This window comes from Macrobrachium nipponense, chromosome 11 (genome assembly GCF_015104395.2).
Source record: "Macrobrachium nipponense isolate FS-2020 chromosome 11, ASM1510439v2, whole genome shotgun sequence".
NCBI lineage: Eukaryota > Metazoa > Arthropoda > Malacostraca > Decapoda > Palaemonidae > Macrobrachium > Macrobrachium nipponense.
In genome coordinates this window covers 95898207-95925676 of record NC_061087.1, presented here as the reverse complement: position 1 = coordinate 95925676, position 27470 = coordinate 95898207, and the positions used below count along the sequence as shown (strand labels likewise).

The 27470-nt window shown below is 38.6% G+C and overlaps 1 protein-coding gene across 1 annotated transcript in view; it reads left to right on the top strand.

Annotated features, from left to right (window-relative positions):
- Positions 1 to 18468, top strand: part of LOC135207610 (codanin-1-like) — a gene marked incomplete at its 3' end in the record, with an annotated part of 75931 nt that extends 57463 nt beyond the window's left edge. Inside the window, 6 exon segments of the mRNA XM_064239477.1 lie at positions 5940 to 6124; positions 7876 to 8249; positions 9358 to 9509; positions 16070 to 16237; positions 17837 to 17983; positions 18262 to 18468. Of these exon segments, the coding sequence (XP_064095547.1) occupies positions 5940 to 6124; positions 7876 to 8249; positions 9358 to 9509; positions 16070 to 16237; positions 17837 to 17983; positions 18262 to 18468 (1233 nt within the window).
- Positions 18469 to 27470: the final 9002 nt, after the last annotated feature.

Here is a 27470-nt window from a genome sequence, read left to right as displayed (position 1 = left end):
ACTAGAATACAACATTCAACAAATAAATCACCTGCCAACAAGAAAGGAAAATACTTTAGACCTAGTATTGTAACGAGAGAATTATGTTAACCCTTAAAACGCCGAATGGACGTATTAAACGTCGAGTCAAAATCTCCCCCGATTTCCGAATGGACGTACCATACGTCGGCTCAAAAAAGTTTTTTTTAAAAATTCGCGGAAAAATACTTATAGGCCTACCAGCCGAAAACTTTTGAATCACGCGCCTTGGGGGATGCTGGGAGTTCACGAATCAAGGCGTTGTTTTTGTTTACAATCGTTACACAGGCGCGCAAGCGCGAATTTCTTTTCTTATCGCACTAAAAAGTATCAGTGACAAATCTCAAAAATTATTTCGTCACTTTGACATAATTTTTTGCAAACGTTTTAAATTATCCGTTACATGAAGTTATATATGAAAATTAAAATGTGTGCAATTTCATTTGGAATACAACAAAAAAATACTTATGATTGTAACTTTTATCATTTTTGAAAATATCCTTATATAAATAACGATAAGTGCCAAAATTTCAACCTTCGGTCAACTTGACTCTACCGAAATGGTCGAAAAACAAAATTGTAAGCTAAACGCTTATATTGTAGTAATATTCAACTATTTACCTTAATTTTGCAACAAATTGGAAGTCTCTAGCACAATATTTCGATTTATGGTGAATTTATGAAAAAACTTTTTCCTTACGTCCGCGCGGTAACTCTTCGAAAAAAATCATACATGCGATTGTGGTAATGTTTGCACGCCGTTTTAAAAATTAGCCGTTACATAAAGTTTTATATATGGAAATGTGCGCAATTTCATGCACAATACAACTAAAAACAACCCATAGTTGTAGTTTTCTTTTATCAGTTTTGAAATATTTTCATAATAAAAATTATAAGTGAACAAATTTTCAACCTTTGGTCATTTTGACTCTACCGAAATGGTCGAAAACGCAATTGTAAGCTAAAACTCTTAATTTTAGTAATATTCAATCATTTACCTTCATTTGTAACAAATTGGAAGTCTCTAGCACAATATTTCGATTTATGGTGAATTTATGAAAAAATTGAAAATGTGCGCAATTTCATGTAGAATACAACGAAAAATAATTGAAGGTTGTAGCTTTTCTCATTTTCGAAAATATTTGCATATAAATCACGATAAAATAGAAAAAAAAAAACCACGTTTGTCGGTCAACTTTGACTCTACCGAAATGGTCGAAAAACGCAATTGTAAGCTAAAACTCTTATATTTTAGTAATATTCAATCAGTTAACTTCATTTTGCAACAAATTGGAAGTCTCTAAGCACAATATTTCATTTATGGTGAATTTATGAAAAAAAACTTTTCCTTCCCTCCGCGGGCGGATTCTCCGCCATAAATCTCCGAATTGCGTACATCGAATTCTAGGAAATTTGCTCCGTTTCATATTGGGCATTTCATAGAGTTTTATATATGAAAATGTGCGCAATTTCATGTACAATAAAAGGAAAAATATTTGAAGGTTGTAGCTTTTCTCATTTCCGAAATATTTGCATATAAATCACAATATATGAAAAAAAAACCACATTCGGTCAACTTTGACTCTACCGAAATGGTTAGAAAAAAAAAAAAAAAACGCAATTGTAAGCTAAAACTCTACAGTATCGTAATATTCAATCATTTGTATTCATTTGAAACAAATTGGAAGTCTCTGAGAACATATTTAGATTTATGGTGAATTTTTTTAAAAAAACTTTTTACGTCTGCGCATTACGAATTCGTACATCATTTTGTGTGATAATTTTTCCGGTGTTGTTGCTTTTATTGTTTTACAATGTATTATATTATCAAAATGATTGCAATTTAGTGTACAATACAACGATAAAAAAAGAAACTCGTTAGCTTTTACCGTTTTTTGCACAGCGTGATTTTAATACAATTATGTATGAATTTTTTTTTTTTGCTACCATATATCGCATTATTTACATATGATAATGATATTATTTTTCATTTCTGATGATTGCATACTAAATTTCAGGCAATGACAAAAAAAAGGAGCCAAAAATGAACTCTTAATCTTCAAAACTAAGCGCGCTGTGATTTTTTGAAAAAATTATTCCTTTTTCTTCCGCGCTCGCTCAAAACCGGCTCGGGAATTCGGGGGGAGTTTTTTGATTTTTTACGCTCGGCGTTTAAGGGTAAAGAAAGTAATAGTTTATAATGTGAGTATTTCAGACCATAATGTCATTCCAAAGCAAGTGAAAACAGAGATAAGCAAGAAATGAAAAAGTGGGAAGGATATGGAAAATACAACTTCTACAGTAAAAATATAAAATGGTCAGAAATAAATGAAGAATTAAACAAAGATTGGGATAACATTTTCGTAAGTGATGACATAAGGGTAAATACGGAGATATATAAAAAAATTAGAGAAAATAGTGGATAAATATATACCGAAGAAGAAAAGTAAACATCATTCATGCATACCAAGAGACAGAAGGATCTTGTTCCAGAAAATCAGAAAGTGGAAAAAAGGTCTTGCAAAAGAAAAAGAAAAAAATGCATGGAAAGTTATAGAACTAAAAAGTAAGATAGAAAATGCAGAACAAAAGATTATACAATCAAAAGAAAATGAAAAAACGGGACTTGGAAGAAAAAAACCATAATAAATATCAAGCAAAACCCCAAACTATTATACTCATACGCGAAAAAGATGAATAAAAGAAGAATAGAAATAGGCCCTCTGAGAATTGAAGGAGATTAACGAATGAAAAAAGGAAATTTGCAACATACTGGCAGAACGATATAAGAGAGAATTCACCCCTAGAATAGAGAATGAAGATAATGGTATGAATTAAGGGACGAAAATAGTGAATATTTAGCTGACATAGAAATTAATGAAGGCTGATATTGTGCAGGCAATTAATGAAATTAAAAATGGAGCTGCTGCAGGGCCTGATGGAGTCCCTGCTATTTTGTTAAAGAAAGTAGTTCATTCTATCGCAAAGCCACTTGCAATATTATTAAGACAAAGTGTAGATACAGGCAAGATTTATGATGAGCACAAATTAGCGTATATCACCCTACTTTCAAAAGTGGATCAAGACTAGAGGCAAGTAATTATAGGCCTGTGATCACTCACATATTATGAAAGTGTATGAAACGGGTAATGAAGAAAAATATTATGAAGCCATTTTAATTTAAAAATAATAATTTGTTTAATATAGGACAACACGGTTTCGTACCCGGAAAAAATACACAAACCCAACTGTTAGTCCACCGTGGAGAACATATTCAAAAATATGAAAAGCGGAAATGAAACAGATGTGGTTTATCTAGACTTTGCAAAAGCTTTTGACAAAGTAGACCATAATATATTAGCGAAGAAAATTAGAAAACACAATATCGTAGATAAAGTAGGAAGATGGTTAAAAGAATTTTTACACAACAGAAAAACAGATAGTTATTGCAACGATGAGAAATCTGATGAAACCAAGGTAATATCCGGTGTGCCACAAGGTACGGTGTTAGCTGCAATACTGTTTGTTATTATGATTGAAAGACATAGACAGTAATGTTAAGGATTCGGTAAGTGAGTAATTTCGCTGATGACACAAGAATAAGTAGAGAAATTACTTGTGATGAAGATAGGAACGCTCTACAAAGAGACCTTAACAAAGTATATGATTGGGCGGGAGAGGTAAATAGGATGGTATTTAACTCTGATAAATTTGAATCGATAAATTATGGAGACAGAGAAGGAAAAGCTATATGCATATAGGGGACCTAATAATGAGACAATCACAAATAAGGAAGCAGTTAAAGACCTTGTGTGATGATGAATAGGAACATGTTATGCAATGATCAAATAGCAATTCTTTTGGCAAAATGTAAAGCAAAAATGGGATGTTGTTACGGCACTTCAAAACAAGAAAAGCTGAACACATGATTATGCTTTATAAAACATATGTTCGTAGTTCCACTTGTAATATTGCAATATGATATGGTACCACACTATCAAAAGGATATTGCACAAATAGAGAGTGTACAAAGGTCCTTTACAGCTAGAATAGAAGAAGTTAAGGACCTTGATTACTGGGAAAGACTACAATCCTTAAAATTATATAGTCTAGAAAGGAGAAGAGAACGCTACATGATAATTCAGGCATGGAAACAGATAGAAGGAATACAGAAAATATCATGGAAACTAAAAATATCAGAAAGAACAAGCAGCCCGAGGTAGATTAATAGTGCCCAAAAACTATACCAGGAAAATAAGAGAAAGCACACAGGACATTAATCCACTACGCACCAGCATCGATAATGCAGCGTCTATTCAATGCGTTGCCAGCTCATCTGAGGAATATATCAGGAGTGAGCGTAGATGTGTTTAAGAATAAGCTCGACAAATATCTAAACTGCATCCCAGACCATCCAAGATTGGAAGATGCAAAATATACCGGAAGATGTACTAGCAACTCTCTGGTAGACAATAGAGGTGCCTCACACTGAGGGACCTGGGGCAACCCGAACGAACTGTAAGGACTGTAAGGATTCTCTCTCTCTCTCTCTCTCTCTCTCTCTCTTCTCTCTCTCTCTCTCTCTCTCTCTCTCTCTCTGCTATTGGCTGTTTATATATTTCTAATGGTAAAATGTTTAAGATGACTTTATGATATTAATAATATCAATTCAATGGTATACTTTGATGTAGGATAATACTTTAAGTAGACATTTGGTATTTGAACTTTCAAGATATAGGTATTTTTAAGAGGGGAGTTCTAACTATTTGCGGGTTTGAGCTATTCGCGTGGGTGTCTGGTACACATCTCCCGTGAATACGCGGGGAACACTATATATACTACTATATATATATATATATATATATATATATTTCTATATCTATATATATATAGATATGTGTAATATATTATTTATATATATATATTATATATATAGTATATATTAGTATATAATTATTATTATATATTATTATATATATATATATTATATATATATATATATATATTATAATTTATTATATATTATATACTATATTATTATATATATAAATATTATAGTTATATATTATATATATTATATATATATCATATTATAATACTTATATTATCTATATATATATATATATTATAATATAATATATATATATATTTTAATATATATATATCATATATATATCTTAGATATATATCTATATCATATATCTATATATCTATATCTATATATATATGTGTGTGTGTGTGTGTGTGTGTGTGTGTGTGTGTGTGTGTGTGTGTGTGTATAAAAAAGTAACACTTTATATTAGTTTTCCCTTCATCCTAAGGGCTCCAATCTGGATTAGGTGAGCATAAGCCTAATCAAAATTGAAAATAATATCCCACTCGCATACCCTGCCAAAGTAATTGTCCAGAAGTTCCACATATCTTTGGATAATTTCTAAGGTTAATTGCTCATTGTCTTCCCGTTCAATTGCCCAACAAAAATGCAGTGATGCATACTATTATGAAAGAAGAGGCAGGCTAAACTCTGCGCTACCTTTAGAAAATATGCACTGTTTCATTAAAAAGACATAACACTTGCTAACAACTGCCTTCAACTCTAGGGATCATTCAATAGCAGACTTAACAACAGCATTGACAGATTGACATGGCTTTCATGTCACCTCCTGAATAATTGCTTTACCAAATCCAAGTGACACTGTAGATAACAGTGGCTACTCTAATGTGTCAAGACAGCAAGAGCTTTACATTCTCCAAATACAGCAGTTTAGCTGAAATGAGAATAATCTTGTTTAGATCCATTCTTGCTGGGTTATATTTTTGTCAATATTCTGTCCATTTAGCTTGCAGACTCTTGGAGAACTGTTAGTTGTACTTAGGTTTTTTCTTTTTGAATAGTTTCTTAATCTTAAATTGTATTACAGGTTTGCCCGCCATTAAATTTGAATGTTGCTCTGCGGCAGTGTGCTGCCTATGGACGACTGGTTGTTGGGGTGACTTGGATAGTGGAATATTTGAGTATGGTGGATCCAGTTGCATTGCACTCAAAGCACTACTTGACAGTTGTCATGACACTTATTGCCATTTTTAAGATTTTGTACATAACAAGGTAAGAATACTCCAATGGCATGTGGCATGTTTTTGTGTAGATAAGTTAGATTCAAGCATATCCTGTAAGTTCATATGATGTTTGGTAAAAGTTTAATATAATATATTTTCCATTATTACAGTCCTATTTGCAATAATAATTTTCTTCATAATGTGCAGAATTGCTAGTGCAGGATGTGCAATACCAAGAATATATAAGCCACACTGTTTCATGAGTGAATGAGACTGGAATATTTTATGACCATACTGTATATTTCACGAAAGACAGGAAAGTAACTTTTGATATTGATTAAAAAGTTGATGCTAGATCTTTATTTAGAAGTAAAGAAATGGAAAGCTTATATTTATCTAGTTGTTTTTTTTATTTCTTTGACAATTGATTTCAGGCAGTGTGAGTTACTATTTCTTTAATATTGTTTTCCGTAGTTTATGATTTTTTACAATAATATACAATGTTAAATAAAGCTTTCTATCTTGAATATGTTAACTTTTTTGTTATTATTGTTTAGTAGTTTAACTAGACCACTGAGGCAAAATAATTAACTCTCATAGGGCTGGCCAAGCTCTTCATGTAAACACATGTATATTGGTGGAAGGGTGAAATTTACTGTTGCATTGACTGCATGCCATAGTGCTTCTAGATCTTGTTTCATCTTTGAAGCCAGAAATACTTGTAGAAATAAGGTTAATGCACCTGGTCATCTTGAGTCTTGTAAATTTGAAGTTCAAAATGTACAGACGTGTGTTCAGTTCCCATCACCATCTCATTACTGTAACCCCTTGGCCAGCAGCGTGAAGACTTTGCACACATGCCTGGTATCAGAAGCAGGCTGTAACCTAGAATAGTAGAATGCAGGAAGTTAATCACTGGTATAGATGCAATAATATACATATACATAATCTGTAGTGGATAAATTGAAACCAGAAACTGTGTTGAAATCCATAATTCTTTGGAGAAGGATATGTTAATTAAGTAGATGAATAGGTAGATGATGATAAGTGTTTTTAATGCTGACACATGGTCTAAAGGACATTTAGCTTTGTTTCTCAAAAAGGAAACCTCTAATAAAAAAAAGAAATGTTTGGGATTTCATCTGCTTCTGATATCCAGAAAGAAATTCATTTAACTTTTGGTCATTAAATCTTTAAATGAACTTGATCAACTTGAATTTCTTCATGGTTGGATGCTCCAAGCTCAATAAATTAGATCAATCTTCTGACATCCCAGGGTATTCATAGTCATTCACCTGGCTTAATTTTGTCACTTGCACAGTGTAACTTCATTGCTGTCATTACCAACATTATCAGCTGTTTATATTATGAGAAGATTGAAGGATGGTGTGTGCCCAGTATACTTTTGAGAGGGAGAGGGAATATGTGCTGGTTATTTAGTAATTCATGATATTCTGTTTTGTTTTTATTTTTGTTTCACAAATGAGCCATGCAGTACTGCATTGTGACAGGTTTGCTATCATACGCAAAGGGCCTGGGAACCAATTTCTCTTATATAAGGGCCAACTGGTATATAGTATCTAGAAAATGCAGCAGGAAAGATTATGCAGTAGTGTTGAGAAATATTTTCATTGGGCTAGTGCTAATACTTGATATGTACAGTAATTGTTTCACGTTTGTTCTAAAGCTTTATATTAAAAGATTAGTTTTCAGAGGAATGACCATTTTTGTTAGGATTTTAATTTTAAATAAAGTTTTATCCTCGTTCAATATTATCTTTTAAATGTTTCATCTTTTCAGTATTGAGATAGACACTGGATGTCCACAGTGCATGAAAGTTTCCCATTCAAAGAACTTGGCTCCTTCTAACAGCTTGTTGCTCAAGTTACTTCTTGGATGGCTCTTTGATCTGCCAGCTTTCCCTGATGGGTTATTCTTTGCTGACATTGCTGAGGCTGATATAGATCACTGTGAATACAATCAGAATTTGAAAACTATTCAATCCAATTACAGTCACTTTTGTGTGTTATGCCTGAGGCAAATGCTGTCAACAGAGTACAAAGAAAAGTGCATGGAAGCTAAACTACCAGTTTATGGGATATGCACACCATCTAAGAACAAAATAGTAAAAGGGAAAAGCCTGGCAAATACACCAGTCAAGCAGGTTGAAAAAGGTATTGTATAAAGTCCTTTTACTTTTCTTCACATAAAGGGTATTGCAAGTCTTTTTAGATTTTTCTCCCATGTTAAGTTCATAATTGTGGACTGGAATAAGCTCTTGTGAAATGAAGTTCAAGGATTTTTGAGTAACCTGTGTAGTGCTACTAACAAATTTTTACAGTATTGCAAATGTAGACTCGCATAGTTTACAGAGGCTGATATTTTTCTCTAGGTATATTAATAAGATTAAAACTGCATCATTGCTCTGTCAGTGTGATTTTCATGTATACAAGCCTCTTGAATGAGAATTGAGTGAAAATATTCTTGCCCATTCCATCAAATTATCATTGACTGATGATATTGGAATGGAAAGCGCTGTCATTATAGCTATATATTTCCCACACCATCTACCACCTATTCTCTTATGCTTCTCAGTTTAAAGTTTGATATGTACTAACAATGAAGTGAAGGGTGGTTGCAGTTGAAGTGTGAAGTGAGACAAAGAAATTATTGAGAGAAAAAACACAGCTTTTGTTATTTGAAAATTGCTCATCATTATTGACTTCATTTGAATTTTTTAAATATGTATTGTATAATAACAATTAAATTGAATGTGTGCATTAGCACAAAAAATTGTATGTAGTCTTTTGAATTTTGATGAAAGGGTGTTTCATTGGTAGTTAGGATTCATAATAGAAAAGTTTAGAAATTTGTCATAGGCTGATAAAATATTCATTGTCTATTCATACTGATATAATGCTCCAGTGTGCATAATGCGAATATAACACTTTGTGCATATTTTTGATTTAGGACAGGGGCTTAGTTTAACTGGTACTTTTGAATTGATAGTTTCTGTAGTACTGAAACATGCATGTGCTTTAACACTGAAATAATTTCTGAGGAGATAGGAATGTACTTTACAGGAAATTAATTACATAAGTTTGGGAAAAAGGACATTTATTTTGGGGCTGGGGTGTCCATATACAGTAAATTTGTTTGTTCAGGATATTGTTAATATTGTTTTTGCTATGGGTGCAAGTTTTTTTTCAGTTGTTGCATTTTTGTAGAGGATGAAAAGGAAGTTTGGTTTCTAATATGCAACATGAGGCTAATCCTTTCCAGATGTTGTTATGTCTCCTATGAAGACACCTTCAAAGTATATGGCCATGAGTTTGCTTGATACTCCAGATACAACGCCCCTGAAACCAAGTGATTCACAGGATTCAACAGAACTAATTGTTTGCCTGGATATATCACATTTTGTTGATCAGCAGGTAGGGGTTACAACTTCAGTATTTCTGAAAATTCACATTTTAAGGATAATTGTGGGAGATTTTTCTCCTTATTCAATTTTCTTTACTAATTTTTTCTAAGTTTTCAACCAATTGTAGCAATTTTTTGCTGAAGATGAACTCCACTTATCCTTTTGGTTGAAGATTCTTAATTATTAGTTTTCATACAATCAACTTACCTGTCAGATATATACATAGCTAAGACTCCGTCGTCCCCGACAGAAATTCAAATTTCGCGGCACACGCTGCAGGTAGGTCAGGTGATCTACCGTCCTGCCCTAGGTGGCAGGATCAGGAACCATTCCCATTTTCTATCATATTTTTTCTGTCGCTTGTAATGTAAACAACGTTTGCAGTTCCTCCTGACTTGATTTTTGGATTTCATCGCCATCGATCTTCTGGGCTATCTTTTGCAGGGAAGTACTGGGTCTTTGGTTCGGCATACGCATATTAATTTGTTTTAATAACTTTGGCTTCGAAAATTTCGAAGAATTGTTTACGTGTAACTACCAAACTTTTCGGTAGACACTCACATAGTTTGCAAAAGGAAAATTTTAATATTTATTCATTAATAACGTGTAGTAAATGTTAAAATTAATTGAGGAAGTTTAAGCTAACTTCCTTCTTGAGGAAGTCAGAATAAATAGAATTAGTTTCGCTTCCTTTAGAAGTTTTTATAGCTCTTGTACTAACGAGCAGTTAGAGCATAAACAATACTAGTAGTGTTGTATCTTCGTCTCCTTCTTACTTCACAGAACTTCAAATTCATATTGCAATTTGAAGACAAAGGAATGTATCTCAAAATACGAGCTATTGAAAGGTAAGAAGTGATTTTAGTGTTCCCCTTTGCAGTGGAGGGTGCGTCTGATCGGCTCTGTCTCGCTCCCAGGCCTAGACCTCTTCCAAGCTCCCATGCCCAGAGGAGAAGGAAAGTCGAAAGCCTTACGGAGGTTATAGAGAACCCCACCGGTCAAGCGTACCCTCGGCAGGTTCTGTAGCAACCGTCCCAGACTGCAAGGTCGCCATTGGAAGGCGGTCCTTGCTTAATAATGAGAGTGCGCCCGATCGGCTCTGTCTCGCTCTCAGGCCTAGACCTCTTCCAAGCTCACAAACCCAGAGGAGAAGGAATGTCGAAAGCCGTAAGGAGGTTTCAGAGAATCACCTCCGGTCGGGCGTCCCCTCGGCAGGATCTTTAGTAACGTCCCAGACTGCCAAGGATAACCGTTGGAAAGGTATCCTATAATAGTGATTTCGTTATCCGATTCCTCATCAGAAGGGGGGAAGTTCTGACGAATTTTAGAGACATTCTAAAGTTCTTAGCAATCTCTAAGTAACTGGATTATATCCCGGAAAGTATTACGGAAGTATATCCTCCTTCCCCTAGATCGGATACGGAGAAGTAAGAAGTAGCTGCGAAGATCCTGGGAAAGTTACTACAGCAGATATCTTCGTTGGTTGGAGTACTAAGGAGGGTCCTTCTCGGAAAGAGGACCTCTTCCTTCTGGAATCCCGTCCGCTAGAAGTCTCTGAGAACTCGGACGAGGCACCCATCAAGAGTCTTGGTGGATAAGGAGAAAGAAGTTTCATATACGAAGAATTTTCTTGAAGATGCAAGATATTATCTTTCTCGCAACAGACTTCTCAGGACCGCTTCAGAAAAAGCGTCCTGCGAGAGTGTTTCTCTTCTTCTGCTTCTCCTTCACTTATATGAGGGTGGAAAGACTCGGATCTTTCCAAGCCCCTGAAAAGGATTTGGAAGAACCTTCTTTGAACTCGAGCCAGAGCGCTTCACTGATGAAGCTCCCTCCTCGATCAAGAAGGTGAAGTTGTGTCGACGTCCCCCTATATGACGTAGCGGATCGATACTCCTACGAGGTCTCCCTCCCTCCCATTGAAGAGGGCGCTGGAGAAGCTTCTAAGAGTATCCTACTGGCTGTTCAAGAGAAGCTAGCCTCCTTGGTAGGAGTTATGGCTAGACATCCTCCTCGTAAGAAGGACGTTTCTCTTCCGATCAAGAAGTCTCGTCCTCTCTCTCGAGAGTCTCCTGCCAAAAACGAGGCGTCTTTCAGACATGAAGCTTCGTCTTCTAAAATAAGTAGAGGAAGATTTTCGGTCTAGTTCGAGAGCGAGAGAGGCATATACCAGACAAGATGTTGCACAGAAGACGCCAACTAAACGTGAGGCGTCTTCCAGGCGCGAGGCGTCATACAGAGGCGTGGAATCAGCCAGATGCGAGACTCTAGCCAGGACTTATTCCGGACGTGAAGCGTCATCGAAGCACGAGGCGCTAGCCAGGACGCCAGTTGAGTGCGAGACGTCTTCCAGGCGCGAGGCGTCTTCCAGATGTGAGCAGTCAGCCAAGCGCAAAGCGTCAGCCAGGACGCTCGGCGGACGAGGGGCGTCATACAGGCGCGAGGCGTCTTCCAGATGCGAAGAGCCAAGGCTCCAACCAAGCGTCAGCCAGACGCCAGGCGCCAGGATCTCAAGCTTCTTTGTGTTTGGAGATAGATTTCACAAAGACTCTCCTATTTTGAGATTTGTCACAAGATCAGTTGGTTTTCCTGACAGGGACACAAGATTTCGCACAGGCGACCGTAGCCCATGTCAGGAGGGACTGTGACTGTGGGATTTTTCTAACTAGAACAATCTTCTCATGACAGGGAATTAATGTTCGCCTAAGCGACTTCATCTCTGTTATGAGGGTTTGTTTCGGAGAAATCGTCCCTCTCTTTGTGAAGAGAGGCTCTCTTCTTAGGTGACTCCCTCTCTTCTACCAACATTTGGAACAAGAGATGGAAGACATAATAGACTAGGAAGTCAAGGAGGGTGCAGGTCTTTCAGATTACAAGACCTTAGCAACCCGTTTCATTACAGCTTTATGTCCATGTAATAGGAAACTGGAATGATTCTCTTCGATCCTTGCTTCTTGTTAGGATCTCCTTCGTCTAACACTAAATTGTATTACAAAGATAGAAATTTTTCCATTCTCCCTCGGCCTCGAGGTGTAATAAGGACTTTCTTCCTACAAACTGCTGCCTTATTCTCGAACAAAAGGTAACAATACGCCATCTTTACTGTTAATGGGGAATAAACTTTAGTCTTTTTTCCCCTAGTTATATATATTCTTAACAGATATTAAGATAAATGGGCGTCAAAGGAAGAAGATGAATGCCTCATTTTGGTCATAGAGAGGTTGGATTCACAGAGGCCACGTTATTCTCTCAGCATGGGTCGGAAGGGTTTTTCTAAGAGATTAGAGATTTTATCGGAATCTATTATAAATAATGGACCTGAAAAACCTATCCAATCTGAGTCTGTCTGTGTGCAGACTGACCAGAAGTAAACATGAATGAGAGGATTTTCAAGAGAAACTTGATAATTCCTTCAAACAGGCTAAAGATAGAGTGGCTGAAGATCGTGCTAAATGGAAGGGGGAAACTGTCCTCTTCCGATACCTCTGTGAACCACATAGTGGTTTTCTTCCCTTTCAGGGGGAAGTATCACCTTTGTATTTTCTGCTTTCAATGAATACAGTAAAATGATATACTCTGTCTCGACAAAGAGTATTAGAGATAGCAGAGAATTAAGATCTTCGGGATCTTATACAATACCTCTATACGATAAAGGTAGGAGATCTTATACTTAGAATGGGATCCTATTTTGGGCCTCAGATTCCGTGTTCTGACAAGATGGAACTGCTCCTCATAAAAATTTCTTGGAAAATTTTAGGAGAGAATTCTTGGTTTTCTCTTGGCCCTAAACTGCCAAGAAAATATTGAAGTTTTTGAGCATTGGAATCTCGCATCTTATTCAGTGGAGACTTGGCAACGATTTTTTTTTTATCAGCATATGTCTGTTAAAAGAAATTTAACCCTCTATTCCTGACTCAACGATTTCGGAGAGAAGTTTCGTTGTCCAGACAGGATACTTATGTTTTCTTCTACGAAAGAAGAAATGGTTAAAACATTTTTCCTACAGAGTCTTTTGAATACGAGGAGGACTCGAATTAGATCCCAGAAGACATTGAGAGAGATACATTAGAGCTAGAAATCAGGGGTCCTCCCAATTTCAGCTCTGAGTTACCTTCGGCTTCCAGGCTCCTTCCCTTCCTTAGAGCAAGGATAGGGAAGATTCGGCAACGAGAAACCTCATCATCATTTCAGAAAAGATCTTGTTAGCAAAGGAAATAATCACGAAGGATCCTCATCGGATAAAGACTCTTATCTCTCGCACTGTTAGATTCCTATCGTCTACTAGATGTAGCTGGATACAATCACCTCCCATTGCTGGAGAGGCCTAAAGCTCAGAGTGGAAGCATTTCTTCCGTTCTTCCCCTGTCCGGATGAACCATTGTGATTCTCCAGGACTTTCAGACAATGTAACGCGAGCCAGACGCCAAGTGCCGTAATGTCATTGTCTGATGAAGAGACAGAGCGGGCCTCCAACCTGGCGCATATGCGCTAGAGGCGAACAAATCGATGTGTACATCGCCAGGCAACCTCGAGACTCTACCAAGCTAGAAGCTTAAGCAAGTGGGAGGAACCAGGAGCGAAGAGTCAGCCAGACATCAGGCAAACTTGAAACGCCAATAGGTGCAAGGCACCAGCCAGGCGCGAGGCGCCAACCAGGTGTGAGGCGCCAGCTAGGTGCGAAGCTCAAGCTAGGCGCGAGGTGCCAGCGAGGCGCAAGGCACCAGCCAGACGCAAAGCGTCAGCCAGGCACGAGGCGCCAGACAGGTGCGAATCTCCAGCTAAGGCGCGAGGCGTCAACCAGCTGAGAGGCGCCAGTCAAGCGAGAGGTACCAGACAAGCGCTAGGCTCCAACCAAGAGCGAAGCACCAGCCAGGCGCGAGGTTCCTGCCAGGCTTCAGGCTTCAGACGGGAGAGATCCATTTCAAGAAAGCCCTGGTCTTCTTTGAAACATGGAGATCTCCTAAGCACTTCATAGTGACTTGATTCCTTCAAACAGCTGAGAATTAAAAGCGCAGGAAGTGCGCGCTTTTGCAAATTCTTGTTCTTTACATAACAATTTGTCATAGAAGACATATTAGCTGTGTTGTACGATAGAGGCAACTCTGTGTTGACTTCTCATTACACAAAGGATGTCAAGTTAACCTACGAGAGATCCTTCTCTTTTTGGTTTATAAGTTTCTGCGGATACGTTACTGGGATAAGGAGCCGACACTGATCCTTAACTTTGAGTTAAAGTTATTTAACTTAGTGAAATTATTGGGCTTTTTGAAAGGAGTGTGGGAATAACTCTTTTCAATTTGAGCGCGAACCCTCGTGTTAGGATCAGGTGATCGGGATCGGTGTTGCGCTCCTTAGTTATGCCAATAGGCATAGGTGTATTGTCATATAAGTGGATTAGCACCCATTGACAAGTACCTTTTAGGCTCTGCCGAGTAAGTGGATAAGACCCCATCGGCAGACCCACAAGAACTCTTGGCCACAGATCACATATCTCGCTAAAGTTTCTTGAGGTGATGCAGACTCCTTGGCAACAGCCATATGAAGTCTACCACCTATCAGATAGGAACCAAGGTTTATTTATACCTACAACATATGTTGTTTACCTGTCTATTCCATGTTAGCTGTCTCTTACCCTCCACCAAAGGGTGTCAATCAGCTATGTATATATCTGACAGGTAAGTTGATTGTATGAAAATTATATTGTTATGATACAATAAAGTTTCATACATACTTACCTGGCAGATATATACGATTAATGGCCCACCCAGCCTCCCCGCAGGAGACAGGTGGAAGAGAAAAAATATGATAGAAAACGGGAATGGTTCCTGATCCTGCCACCCAGGGCAGGACGGTAGATCTCCTGACCTACCTGCAGCGTGTGCCGCGAAATTTGAATTTCTGTCGGGGACGACGGAGTCTTAGCTATGTATATATCTGCCAGGTAAGTATGTATAAAACTTTATTGTATCATAACAATATCATTTTTAGTATGAATAGATATTAGTCAACTTCAGGTTACGGAAAGATCTAACATAAATTGTTTCCATTGTACTGAAGATTACCATTTATATGAATACACTCAAGTTCTGGATCATAGTGTGCAAAGGACAGACCAGGATTCCTGTATTATGAGGTGCTTAAGACCTAGCGTGGGAGGCTGTACAGCCTGACTATCAGCTAGTAATTTACAACAATGTCCTTAAGATCTAACCAGATAGAAATATGGAAAGAAATGCAGAATTAACTTGAGTGAAATTTAAAATCAAGCAAGAGAAAAAGCATTGAAATTGTTAGCTCATAATTGAAGTTCAAAAATTAGAGGTGATCTCTTGTTATTTGTACTCTGGAGATATCAGTAAAGGTGGGTTATATATTTAAAGAAAAGGACATGTACCCAGAAATCTTCACCCAATGTCCTTGCTGAGGTGCAGAATGGTCTTCGTCCATAATTTATTAAATGAAGACTGAAATTTCCATATGTTGAAGAGATCTAGATTAATATAGATGCAGTGGAAGATGCTCTGTTCAGTTTTACATTATTATAATATTGCTTTTTATTTTTCATTCCAGTTAATCACCATTTGCTGTCCTTTTGTGTGTGAATTGAAAAACCTTCTGAATGATTTTTTGCTTGGTACTGGCTCTAGCAAGAACACTGGCTCTAACAGTTGTCGGAGAATAACGCCTTTATCTGCTTCAGAAAAAGAGGCACCTGGGAAAGCACAAATTGATATTCAGGTAATTTTGGTTGTTGAAGATCAATTAGTCATCCATAGAAGAATACCCCTTAGGTGGGTAATACTGTCAGTGCACCTCGTGTAGACATTACTAAAGGTTATTTGCAGTGTCCCTTTGGCCCCTAGCTTCAACCACTTTCGTTCATTTTACTGTACCTCAATTCATATTATCTCTCTTCCATCTTGCTATCAATCCTCTCCTAACAATTATTTCATAGTGCAACTGCGAGGTTTTCCTCCTGTTACACCTTTGTAACATTTTACTCTCAATTTTCCTTTCAGCATAGGTCTGAGTGCTTGGCCTTTGACCTAAAGTCCTAAACTCTATAGTCCATTCCATTCCATTTCATAGAAGAATAGGGAAAAGCTGTAGATGAGCAGAATTACATTTATTAGTTAGGATGGAAATGTTGCTGTTTGAGTAAGGCTTAATAAGAGCTTTCCATTTTGAGTTTACATCAGCATGCAGTTAGTATTGATGTTCATATTTTCACTATTACTATAGACTATTCTTTCTCTAACATATTTTTTCTCATATTGCATGAAAAATATGAATATTTTGAAGAATATTGCAGAAAAATTATTCAGAATTTTTATAATGATAGTGATTTACTCTAGTTTTACCTTTAGATTATTTGCTTACTGTAGTCCACTATCATGAGTAAAAAGTAATTTTCAAGGGTTTATGAATGTGATGATAACAAATCAAAGCTGCTTGCATAAATAAATGGTAGTATGAAGGGGGGAGTCAGAAGTACTAGTACCATAGTATCCTGTCTGAAAGTTTGGTAAACCTGTTTAATTCAATATCAGTTGCCATCCCTCATGATCCAGTCCCCATTTACAAAGAATTTTGTGTTACTTTTAACTATGCACCACTCCTTTTTTGTATTATTTATTCTGATCTGTTTTTGGCTGTTGGCCATAATGAATGCAAGAAGTCAACATGAGTGATAGAGGGCCTCAAACCAAAACCTACTCCTCATACAATTTTAGCATATTTTTTTACTCCTGATTTTGATTGTCTATATACACTTGATGTTTTTTAATTTGTTCTTCCTCATATCCTTATAGGTGTTTTAATTTTGCTTTCTATAACTTTTCTCATTTATAACCCTAATTTTACTTATACTTTCAAATCTTAAGCATAAGTTGTGGACCTGCCTTAATTTCTGTTACAGCAAATTACAAGTGTTGAGGACAGTAAATATTTTATGAACCAGTTCTGTTCATTATTTTTTTTATGTTGAATATTATTTGTAATTTCAATTTTATGAGAACAAACCCTGAGGGTCAACTGATTTTATATTTGTTTCATACTTGCAAATTTCAGTCCTTTTTGAGTTCTAGAGCAACATAATATCAAATACCAGTCGCTTAACTATACTTGAAATCAATAGTTTTTTACATACTTAGAGCTTGAACCTGAAAGCCTGAAAAGAGAGCGCTTCTTACAAATGTTGCAGTGGGTAAGTCCTGATGTGCAGGTACTTTTTGGTACTTTATCTATCTACTGATGGGCCATGTAGATAATGACTTAAACCGATGTGATTGGAAAAAAATTTAATTGTACTAATCTGTTGGCACTTGCCCCCTTTAGCTTCAGCTCGAAGAGAACTTCTTCCACAACCATCCATCTTCATTTAGAAAGACCACTGACTTTGTTATTGAGCGTGTATCTTCCAACATTATCAGAAACATACGATTGGTAGTGATTCCTCAGCTCAGAGAATCTGCTACTGATAAGGTATGAATTTATTCTTTCATTCTTGTGGAAGTGACAAATGTTAATGTAAGGTATCATCATAGTTTTGTGCAATATTCATGATGATCTGTGTAAACCACTTAAATTTACCACCAAGCATGTGGGATGTGTCCATGGGTAAAGAATTTCAATCATATTGGATATTTTTCTCTATTAATGGTTTGTTGTTTGTTAGACAATGCTTTAGAAATTGGAGTTTATTAAAATGTTGATTTCTCAATTTTTAAGCAACAGTTTATATTGTGAAGTTCTTTTTGCAGCTTAAAGCAACTGTGGATTGTCAAGTACAGAATTCCCCGGTGCTTGGTGATTGCAAGAAAGAATCGGTCAAGAAGCAAGTGAATGAATTAAGTACAGAAATGTGTGCTCAGCTGAAAACCTACTGTTTGCAGCTCCCACAACAAGAAATTCAAGAACAAGTGAACTCTGTTTTAAGTTTGTTGCTTCCATCAGATATTACTCCTGAGGTATGTTTGTGTGCTGTAAGATCCAAGATACCTATCAAGATGTAGCCAGGGTGTATATGACATTCTGAATGCAATGTTATAAATGTATTTCTTGTTTTTTAAAGCTTTCTGTTTCCTGCTCTGCAGAAATGCATCTGAATGAGGAGTAACCTTTTTCTAATTCGTTCTGTTTTTATATTTTTATTATATCTGTTAGAAGTACATTATATGACAGATTGACAGATTAACAGAAAGGGTTATGTATTAGATGAATAATTACTAAGGATTTTATTGAAACTTTAGGCTTTCCATATATACATAGTAGTTTAACACCTTTCTGTCTTTTAGTAGGCAATAAATGAGGCTGTTTATCCCAGTAAGAAATAAGAATTGTTCATATACGAAACAAACCTTCGGTCTTAACATTAAGATAAATACTTATCACCAGCTGGAAACTGGTAAAGTTAAAAAAGTGTGTATGCAAGGGACTATTGGCATCTGTGCTTTGTCACGAGTCATGTGGAGCCACCCACATACCCCTCTTTAAGGGGGCCGGCCAGAACCCCTATATATGGTGGTATAGGGCGAAAAATGCAAAGTCATGAAAAAATTCTTGGAGCTTCATATGGCAATTGAGAATACGTATACGAAATATTTCGTCAAAATTCCTCTTACTTTCGTAGTTACAGGGTAATTAGTTAACGTAACTCAATAAGCCTAAAACATTTATCCGTACAAGAAAATGCAATATTTCTTCTATTATCGTAAATTTTGATAATTATTTTCAAAGAAATTGGGAGAAATGGCATCTGTAGACATTCCCCGAGTCGAGAAGGAGACTTCAGGCTCAGCTACCAAGTCCAGTCCTGATTTAGTGCGATCACAGACTTCAAGTAGTCTACACGTCCCATTTCACCTCTGACATTCGCCTGCCTTTACGTATGTTTATGTATGTTTCGGCAAGAATTTCATCATGCCAATGAGGAAAAGACAAGGAAAACATCTCGCTAACATACAGACGAAGAAAAATCGCTCAAGTATTATTACAGAATATCATAATATATGCGTAGTTAGTGAAGAGAGAGGGGAGGGTTGCTTAGTAACGCCCCCGTCTTGCTTGACAGCACACGTCACACTGTGCTCAAGGCTACGATCTTTGAGCAAAGAGATCTTCATTTATGATAAATAACAAAGTTTTGGTTTTTTAATACCCAAAATGGAATATGAAATTCATAATAATCATGATTTATTAAATTGTCTTTGTAAAAAGAAAGAGTACGCCTTCGAGTTTCACCTCTTGACATTCTCTTGCATTTACGTTTGTTTATCTTTGTTTCGGGCAAGAATTTCATCATGCCAAAGAGGAAAATACAAGGAAAACATCTCGCTAACATACAGAAGAAGAAAATTCGCTGTAATAAGCAGAGTTAGTGAAGGGGAGAGAGAGAATTGCGTAGGAAGGAGTGCCCCATCTTGCCTCAAGCAGTGCCCCAGGCTGCGATATATGAACAAAGGGATCATCATTTATGATTAAATTATGATAAATAAAATAGTTTTGGTTTATTAATACACAAAAAAGAAATATACATTCATAATAATCATTATTTTTTAACATTGTCTTTATAGAAATACGAAGGAAAACTTTGAACGCCAGTATCTCAAAACTATACTTATTGACCTTCAAAATCTATCTTCTCACTTAGTTTTAAAGCTATAACATTGGAATTTGGTATATAACTCAGAAAGACATTATAGAACAATCAAATAGAGCCTTTTTTCCAATTTTTGTTTCGTATTTTTTTTATACATTTTTTTCTCCTGATTTATAGGGTTTATTTTTTTACCATATTGAAAAATTCATATCTAGCAAAAAAATGACTTTTAGAAAAAAAACTCTCCATTCGATTGGAGGTCTACATCAGGTCTATATATGGTAGTAATCCCAGGTCTTAATATTAAATATCAAGGGAGGAGATAGAATTTGAAAAATGGTTATTTTCGGGATAAATCGCCCTGGCGTCACAAAACCGAAGGTCAGAGGCGAAAATCATATGCGGTTTGGAGATGTCCCAAGTCACTTTATTAAGTGGTATGAATATCAAAGTCCTGTCCTTAAAAAAGGGCATTAGCCGGCCGGCCCCCTTAACTCGTGACCCGTCAGTTATTTTCTTACCACCTTTAAGAGAGGACGTGCTTTGCTTCCGTCCATTTAAAGCCGGTTTAGTTTACCCCCTGTTGTTTTGAAACTGTTGTGTGTGGAATTTCCGGGCGCTGTTGTGAACAAGGAGCCTTCTCATGCTTTGAGATTTCCTGGATATCACAAGAAGCAGATAAACGTCCGGATATTATCTTTGACATTTTTTACATTAGGGTACACTCATCGTGTAGTAGGTTGTAGGAGCAGAAAATCTTCAGATACAGTTAATTCGCTGCCTGTGATTTGGATTTTCACATATATCATATGGCTTGCCTATGAATCCAAAGCTTGGATGTATCAGGATGTACTTTGGGTCCCATGCTATAGATGGCCCTTCTACCCTGATATGCACTGAATGGTGGTTGAATGTGTCAACATCTGTAGAGAAGCCGGTAGTACAACACCTCAGCCTTTTGAGTCAGGTTGATATGCCTACAAGAATAACAACAACAGCCTTGGACTTCTTGTCGAGTGTGGACGTCGCACTCAAGATGCTCAGTGACGTCATAAACATGGCGCCCGCCATGATGTCACTTCACAGCTACGGCCTACATGGAGACATGCTTCCATTTTCACTGCTTCGAGGTACAAGAGTACTTTACAACTACGCTTTTGGATTTGGCAACACGCACAATTTTTGAGAGAAATTGCAAGTGTTAGGAGATATAATGTAGTGGAAAAGACGCAAGTCTTTCCTCTGTCTCCTTCCGGTTAGGCGTCAACAAGCTTAGGTGACATTGACGCCAGTGCGTTCTCCTGGAGAATAGGGACTTCATGGCTGATCCTCGAGCCAAGAGGAGAAGTTTCTTCTCCATCTTCGAACCAGGACAGTCACATCCCTATTATTAGAAAGCACAAGAAGTAGTAGTAATTGTCGAACAAGTGACTGATGGAAGCTTGGTCTAGTGTGGCTGTGAAGAGTTGGAGAATGCTGGAATCCGGGACTTTGTGACTGATCCTCATGCCAAGAGGAGAAGAATAGTTTCTTCTTCATCTTCAAGCCAGGACTGTCACATCCTTGTAAAAGTAACAATGCCACAGCAGTTGGGGTCTTGGCAACAAGAGTTCCATCGACAGCCGCACGCTTCCATCAAGGGTGATGACGTTATAACCAAAACCCCTTTCAAAATGGCAGTAGTCATGATGTCACAGCCTACTGCTGCCAACCTCTCGTCTTCGGTGGCATAATTTTAATTACGCTTTCATTTTGGGAGCACGTACTTACGGAGAAATGTGAATTTTCTTGTTGGATAAGCGGCAATGCCGGTGTGTGCTCCAGTTAAATTTTAAATAAGAAAGCTTAAACAGTAGTTTAGCTCAGTCTACTCTAGACGGTTATCATTTAGGTTGTCAACAGTCCAGTGATAGCCTAGGTTGTGATAACCATGTCGGCCGTAGAGCTATGACGGGCGTAAGAACCATGACGACCATGAAAGCTGTGATGGCCATGAGGACTATGAAGACCATGAGGAATTTTACGGTCGTAGAAATATGATGGTCGTAAGGACCATGACGGTTGTAGGAGGCAACTGTGTAAACAGTGACAGGAGTAGAAATGGTTCGTAAGAACTTGGGGACTGGTTATCAGTGTTGCCAATTTAGAGGAACTTGATACATATACTGATGCCATTACAAACTGTTTCCATGAATTCTAGATGTCATAGTAATGCAATAATGATAAAATTGCTCTCATATTTTTATATAGATTACAAATAGATACGCTAAATTCACTTATTTCCATGGTTTTGTGTAAGTCTTATCCAAAGTTTGGAAGGTAAACACAAACCAATTGGCAACTGCTGGTTTAATCATGAGAACGAGAACAGCGTAATTTTACAATGCACGCAATGCTCGACGGCCGCAAGGTCCACGCAGTAGTTATTGAGATGTGCCACCCTCTCATTTACGTGCTAAGAGAAGTGAAGGTGCATCAGCCACATTCATCTGCTGTCTACCAGCGTGGGCACCCATCACAACCAGTCTATGGATTCCTCTTAGTAATCAAATAGTCTGCATGGTGGGAATGAACAGACTTTTGGTTGACCCAAAACTTCAAACATTGACAGGTCAGAAGAATTCCCTTGTTTTATAGACTTTTTGGTATAATCTGGTTTGTTCCTATAAGAATATTGACCAAATGCTTCTACTCTTAGACAAGTAGTTATAGTTAGTCGATAGCTTGGTTCCTTTGCAGTAAAGTACTGTGCAACCATTCTTCTTAACAATAACTCACGAAAAAAAGTTTGTTTCTGATCGCACAAGGCGGTTTTTATTTTGTTGGGAGTAGAATTGGTGGTGATAGGCATCCTATGAACTAAGATTCAGGCCTACTCATTGAGTGAGTTTTTGGTGTATAGGCCATGAAGAAAACCAAGTCGAAAGGAGGAAGTGGAACTTCTTTCTTTCATCATTTTAGGTAGACAAGCCTAAGTAGTGCATTCGTAACCTAGGATGCTATAGCCCAGCTATTTGAGTCATAACTTTTAGCCTAACAAGTGGTTCAATTCGTAGCCTACCCCAGCTAGTCCGAATCTACCGCTACTATCTTAGTTTAATCTGAGTAGTAGTTCTTAGCTTAGACTGTCCGAACTAACTGGTTTGGGCATTCATGTACCAAATTAGCTTAGCAAATAGTTGCGATCTTGGCTTTTGAACCTGCATTTACTGTCTTAGCTTAGTCTGAGTGATACAGTTCTTAGTTAGATTAGCCTAACTCTTGGGTTAGCTGGTTCCGACATACATGTCATACATGTCAACTTAGCCTAACAACGGGTTGATGACTTGGCATGGCCTTGCTACTTGAACATGCCTTTACTATCTTAGCTTGGTCTAAGTAATAAGGTTCTAAGCATAGCCGAGCATAGACTAGTACCTAGGCTACCCATTTGGAACACTTTTACCACCTCAGCCTAGCAGGTTGTGGTGGTAGCCTAGTATATATAGTACGAACTTTCTTGGACAACTTTACCCTAATCTAAGTCATTGAGTATCTAGAATAAGCTAGCCTATCCTAGCCTAGACTAGTTAGCGTACTTAGCCAAGCCTAAGTGATGGAGGAGTTAGCCTAGCCTAATTGGTGGAAGAATTAACCTAGCCTAACCAAACCAAGCCAGTGTGAACCTGGTCTTGCCAACTTAAAATAAGTTAACCAGTTCGAAATTGACCATACCTGCTTAGCCTAGAGTAAGTGGTTGGTTGCTAGACTAACCTAGCACCTTCAAAGGAGTCTCTTCCATCCTGGCCTAGTTTCTAAGTATTGAAGTCATGAACCCAGCATAGTGGGTTCGAGTTTCAGTTGACTGAAGCAAGTCATTAAACTTCATGAGTTGTGGAAAAGGGAGGTGGAGAATTTCCCATTCTTTAAGAGTGAGGTGGGGTTAAGTTACGTTGGGTACAATTCTGTGATAGGTTGCTTGAGAATAGCACCATGGTGGTTTCTGGCAGTATAGGGTTTCTCTTTGGAAGGTAACATATTGAACATATGTCCGTATATTGTAACAGATCACTGCATAGGGTGTTTCGTGGTTGGAAAGTAACATCCTTATGAAGAATGAGCCCTGCCCTGTTAGCAGGTTCATTCCTTGGGCAGTAGGATAATTAGGACGTGTCTGAGCAGAATATATTATCATAGGACACTCTGGGTTTTCCTATGATATCGTCCGTATACTTGAAGACCTACGTAAGACCTGTCTGCTACAGGGTTCTCACTCTTCGAGCAGGCTGAGGATTCCATTTGGGATACTGGGAACAACCTGGAGGTTACGCAAACCCTCCGTTCTACCTGTTCCACCCTACCCTGAACAGAGGAAGGAAGGGGTTCCAGTAATTGAGGAGGACCCAAAATGAGTCACTGATAAGGTTTATTTTAGCACAATCTTCTCTACCAGGTTCATGTGGGGAAGAGGTACCACCAATAGGTAGAATTAATATCTCGGGCCTGGAGTTAGCCCAGTATCCCTTTTCAAACCAACAGTTGTTCATACACGAAACAAACCTTCGGTCTTAACATTAGGATTTACTAGCGCCAAGCTGGAAACCGGTAGAATTAAAATTACACTTGTGAGATCCAGGGACTAATGGCATCTATACCAGGTCACGGGGCATGTATACCCAGAATGCCCACGGCTACCTGTGACCCATCAGTTATTTTCCTACCGCCTTTAAGATAAGACGTGTTACTGTCTATCTCATTTAAAGCCGGTTTTTCAGTTTGCCCGTTCTTTATCCATTTCATTTTTTATTTTTCATTCCTTTTCTTTCTCCAAGTGTGATCAGTGTGTGGTAAGAGTGTATACGTGGTATGATGGAGAATTTTGCCTCAACATCGGGATCGTCTACCGTTTCGAAGAGGAGACAAAGGAAATGCCCAGGAGTCAGTGGCTTTCCATGTTCTAGGTTCCTAACTTCGGTGTCGACGGATCCTCATCCAACGTGTAGTAGGTGCAGGGAAAACGTATGTACAGTTACTAATCCGTGTTCTGTTTGTCGCGGTTGGTCGGTGGAACAGTGGAAGAAGTTCTATGGGAAAAGCCAATACAAAAGGAAGGGGGTGACGCCATCTTTGGATGACCAAACCTTACCGGCTTCTTTTGTATCGGTAATAAACCAGGCTGCTCCATATGTTTCTCCACCTGCTTTTGAATTGTCTCATACCCCTTCGGTTTCTCCTAGCGGTTCTGTATCGGAAACATCAGGAGGGGCCTTGGGTAATTTTATGAATAATTTGCACTCTCCTTTGTTCCCAGCAAGTAGAGGGGGAGATCCGCCATCTTTATTCCAGGCTCCTGCTACTCAAGCGCATAGGTTAGGTGGTACGTGGTCAGCGCTAGGCTTACCAGGCGTACCAACCTTGGATATCTGCTTGCGCATTATATGACGTCACGGTCCCAGCAGGGTCCGGCAGCGCTGAATGTTCCTCATCCCCCGGGCTTGCAATTTATGGGAATTAATGCCGCGGCTTCACCATCCCACTCAGTATTTACAGCGATGCAGAACGTGGGAGGTAGTTTGGCAGCAAACGTGCGGTTGCCAGCAGAAACCTCTCAGTCTCTCCCTACGAGAGGGATGACGTCAACAACATACGCACACTCTGATATGGCAGGCGTGATGACGTCACAGACCGATTCTCGGCCTTTTTCGCTGCACCCAGACGCTAATACGCCCTTCTGACCCGTCAATGCAAACTGTAATGCAGAAATTACAGGATATAGAGAAGAAAATGAATAAGAGAGACAAAAAGAAAAAGTGTGATTCGCCTTCTTCGTCTTCTTCCTCTAGTTCGGCGTCATCGCTAAGTCCGATAACGTCACGGCGAGCGCCAGTCAAGCGTTGGAGGAGGATTCGGGAGTTCCTGGCGGATCCCTCGGGCTAAGAGGAGAAGAATCAATTCTTCCTCTTCTTCGGACCAAGACTGTCATTTCCAAGTCAGCAAGAAGGTCGGAAAATCAGTGGCTATTAAGCACAAGATTGGCAGACGAAGCCGTTCGCAAGAATCCGAACAAGCGAGAGAGGTGACGGCCGGCGAGCTAGCGGCCGAGGCGGAGTTGCCAGTTCGGATCGCAAAAACTGCGATACCTCTGGTAAAATCGACGTTAACGGCGAAAGGTGCAGCAGAGGATGGAATGCAGGTCCCAGTTTCGCCCGTAAGGCCGTTCAAAATACGTACGAAGGACGATAAGGCTCCTATTAAAAGTACGAAAAATAGAGAGTTGGCAACCTCGGCGGATACGTTCGTGGAAGGCAGTGTCCGTCTGGATAGAAGTCGAGGCCGGGCTCGCCGACGCTCGAAAACGATGCCAATGTTAATAGAGACGAACTTATCTCTGTCTTAAGGGAGCCTTCATCTTGGAGATCTAGACGAGATTCTCGCTCTAGATCCGTGAGCAGAGAAAGAGTGAGACGTTCTCGTTCCCCTGCTGACTATCCGGGATCGAGCCAACAGCGGCCAGCAAAGATCAAAGAGACCGCGGCCGTAGGGACAGGCGGCCGTGGAATTCCGGGCCGTCTGTCAGAAGATAGAGGCGAGACAACATCCCTTGTGACGGAGAGTGGTACACTAGAGCCGGAGGAAGGAGAAAACCAAGAGTTTCTGGCCTCGTATGCAGAGGTTATTGATTTGATTCGTCAATTCAATAGCCTTTCGGAGAAGACAGAAACACCGGCCAGTATGCTTCCTCCTGGAATTGACATGGCGTTTGGACTAAAGAGGGATACCAAGGTGTCGTATGAATTGCCTTGTTCGAGTCATGCGGAATCGGTCTTGCAACACGTAAACGCAAAGATTGCAGGGAGGGATAATTCCTTAAGATCTAATAGATCATTTAAATTTATTCCTCCTCCAATGGTAAAGCAAAGGAAATATTATACGACACCGAAGGTCCCTTTGCTGTCTAGACAAATGAACCCTAATGTTGTAAGGTTAAGGCCTGGATTAACCTTGGATCAGGTTAAAATAGACCTGTCAACGCTGAATCTGTTTATAAGGAAAACCAGTTTCAAGATGGAAACTCCGAAAACGGTTCTACAAGCAGTCAGAATCGGAGACTTTATGCTGACAGTCGATCTAAAGGACGCATACTTTCAGATACCAGTCCATCAGTCTTCAAGGAAATTTCTCCGCTTCAGTCTGCCAGTGGGGGGTTGCCTGGCAAATCACTGGAAGGTGTGGCAGGAACTAGGGGCAGAGCAGTGGGTGGTGGATGTTCTCAGGATCGGGTATTTGATTCCGTTCGAGGTAACCCCGCCCCTGACAGATCAACCATTACCCCACGTCACTTATGCCCACAAATCTCAGAAGGCCACTATTCTGCAGGACGAAGTGAAGAAG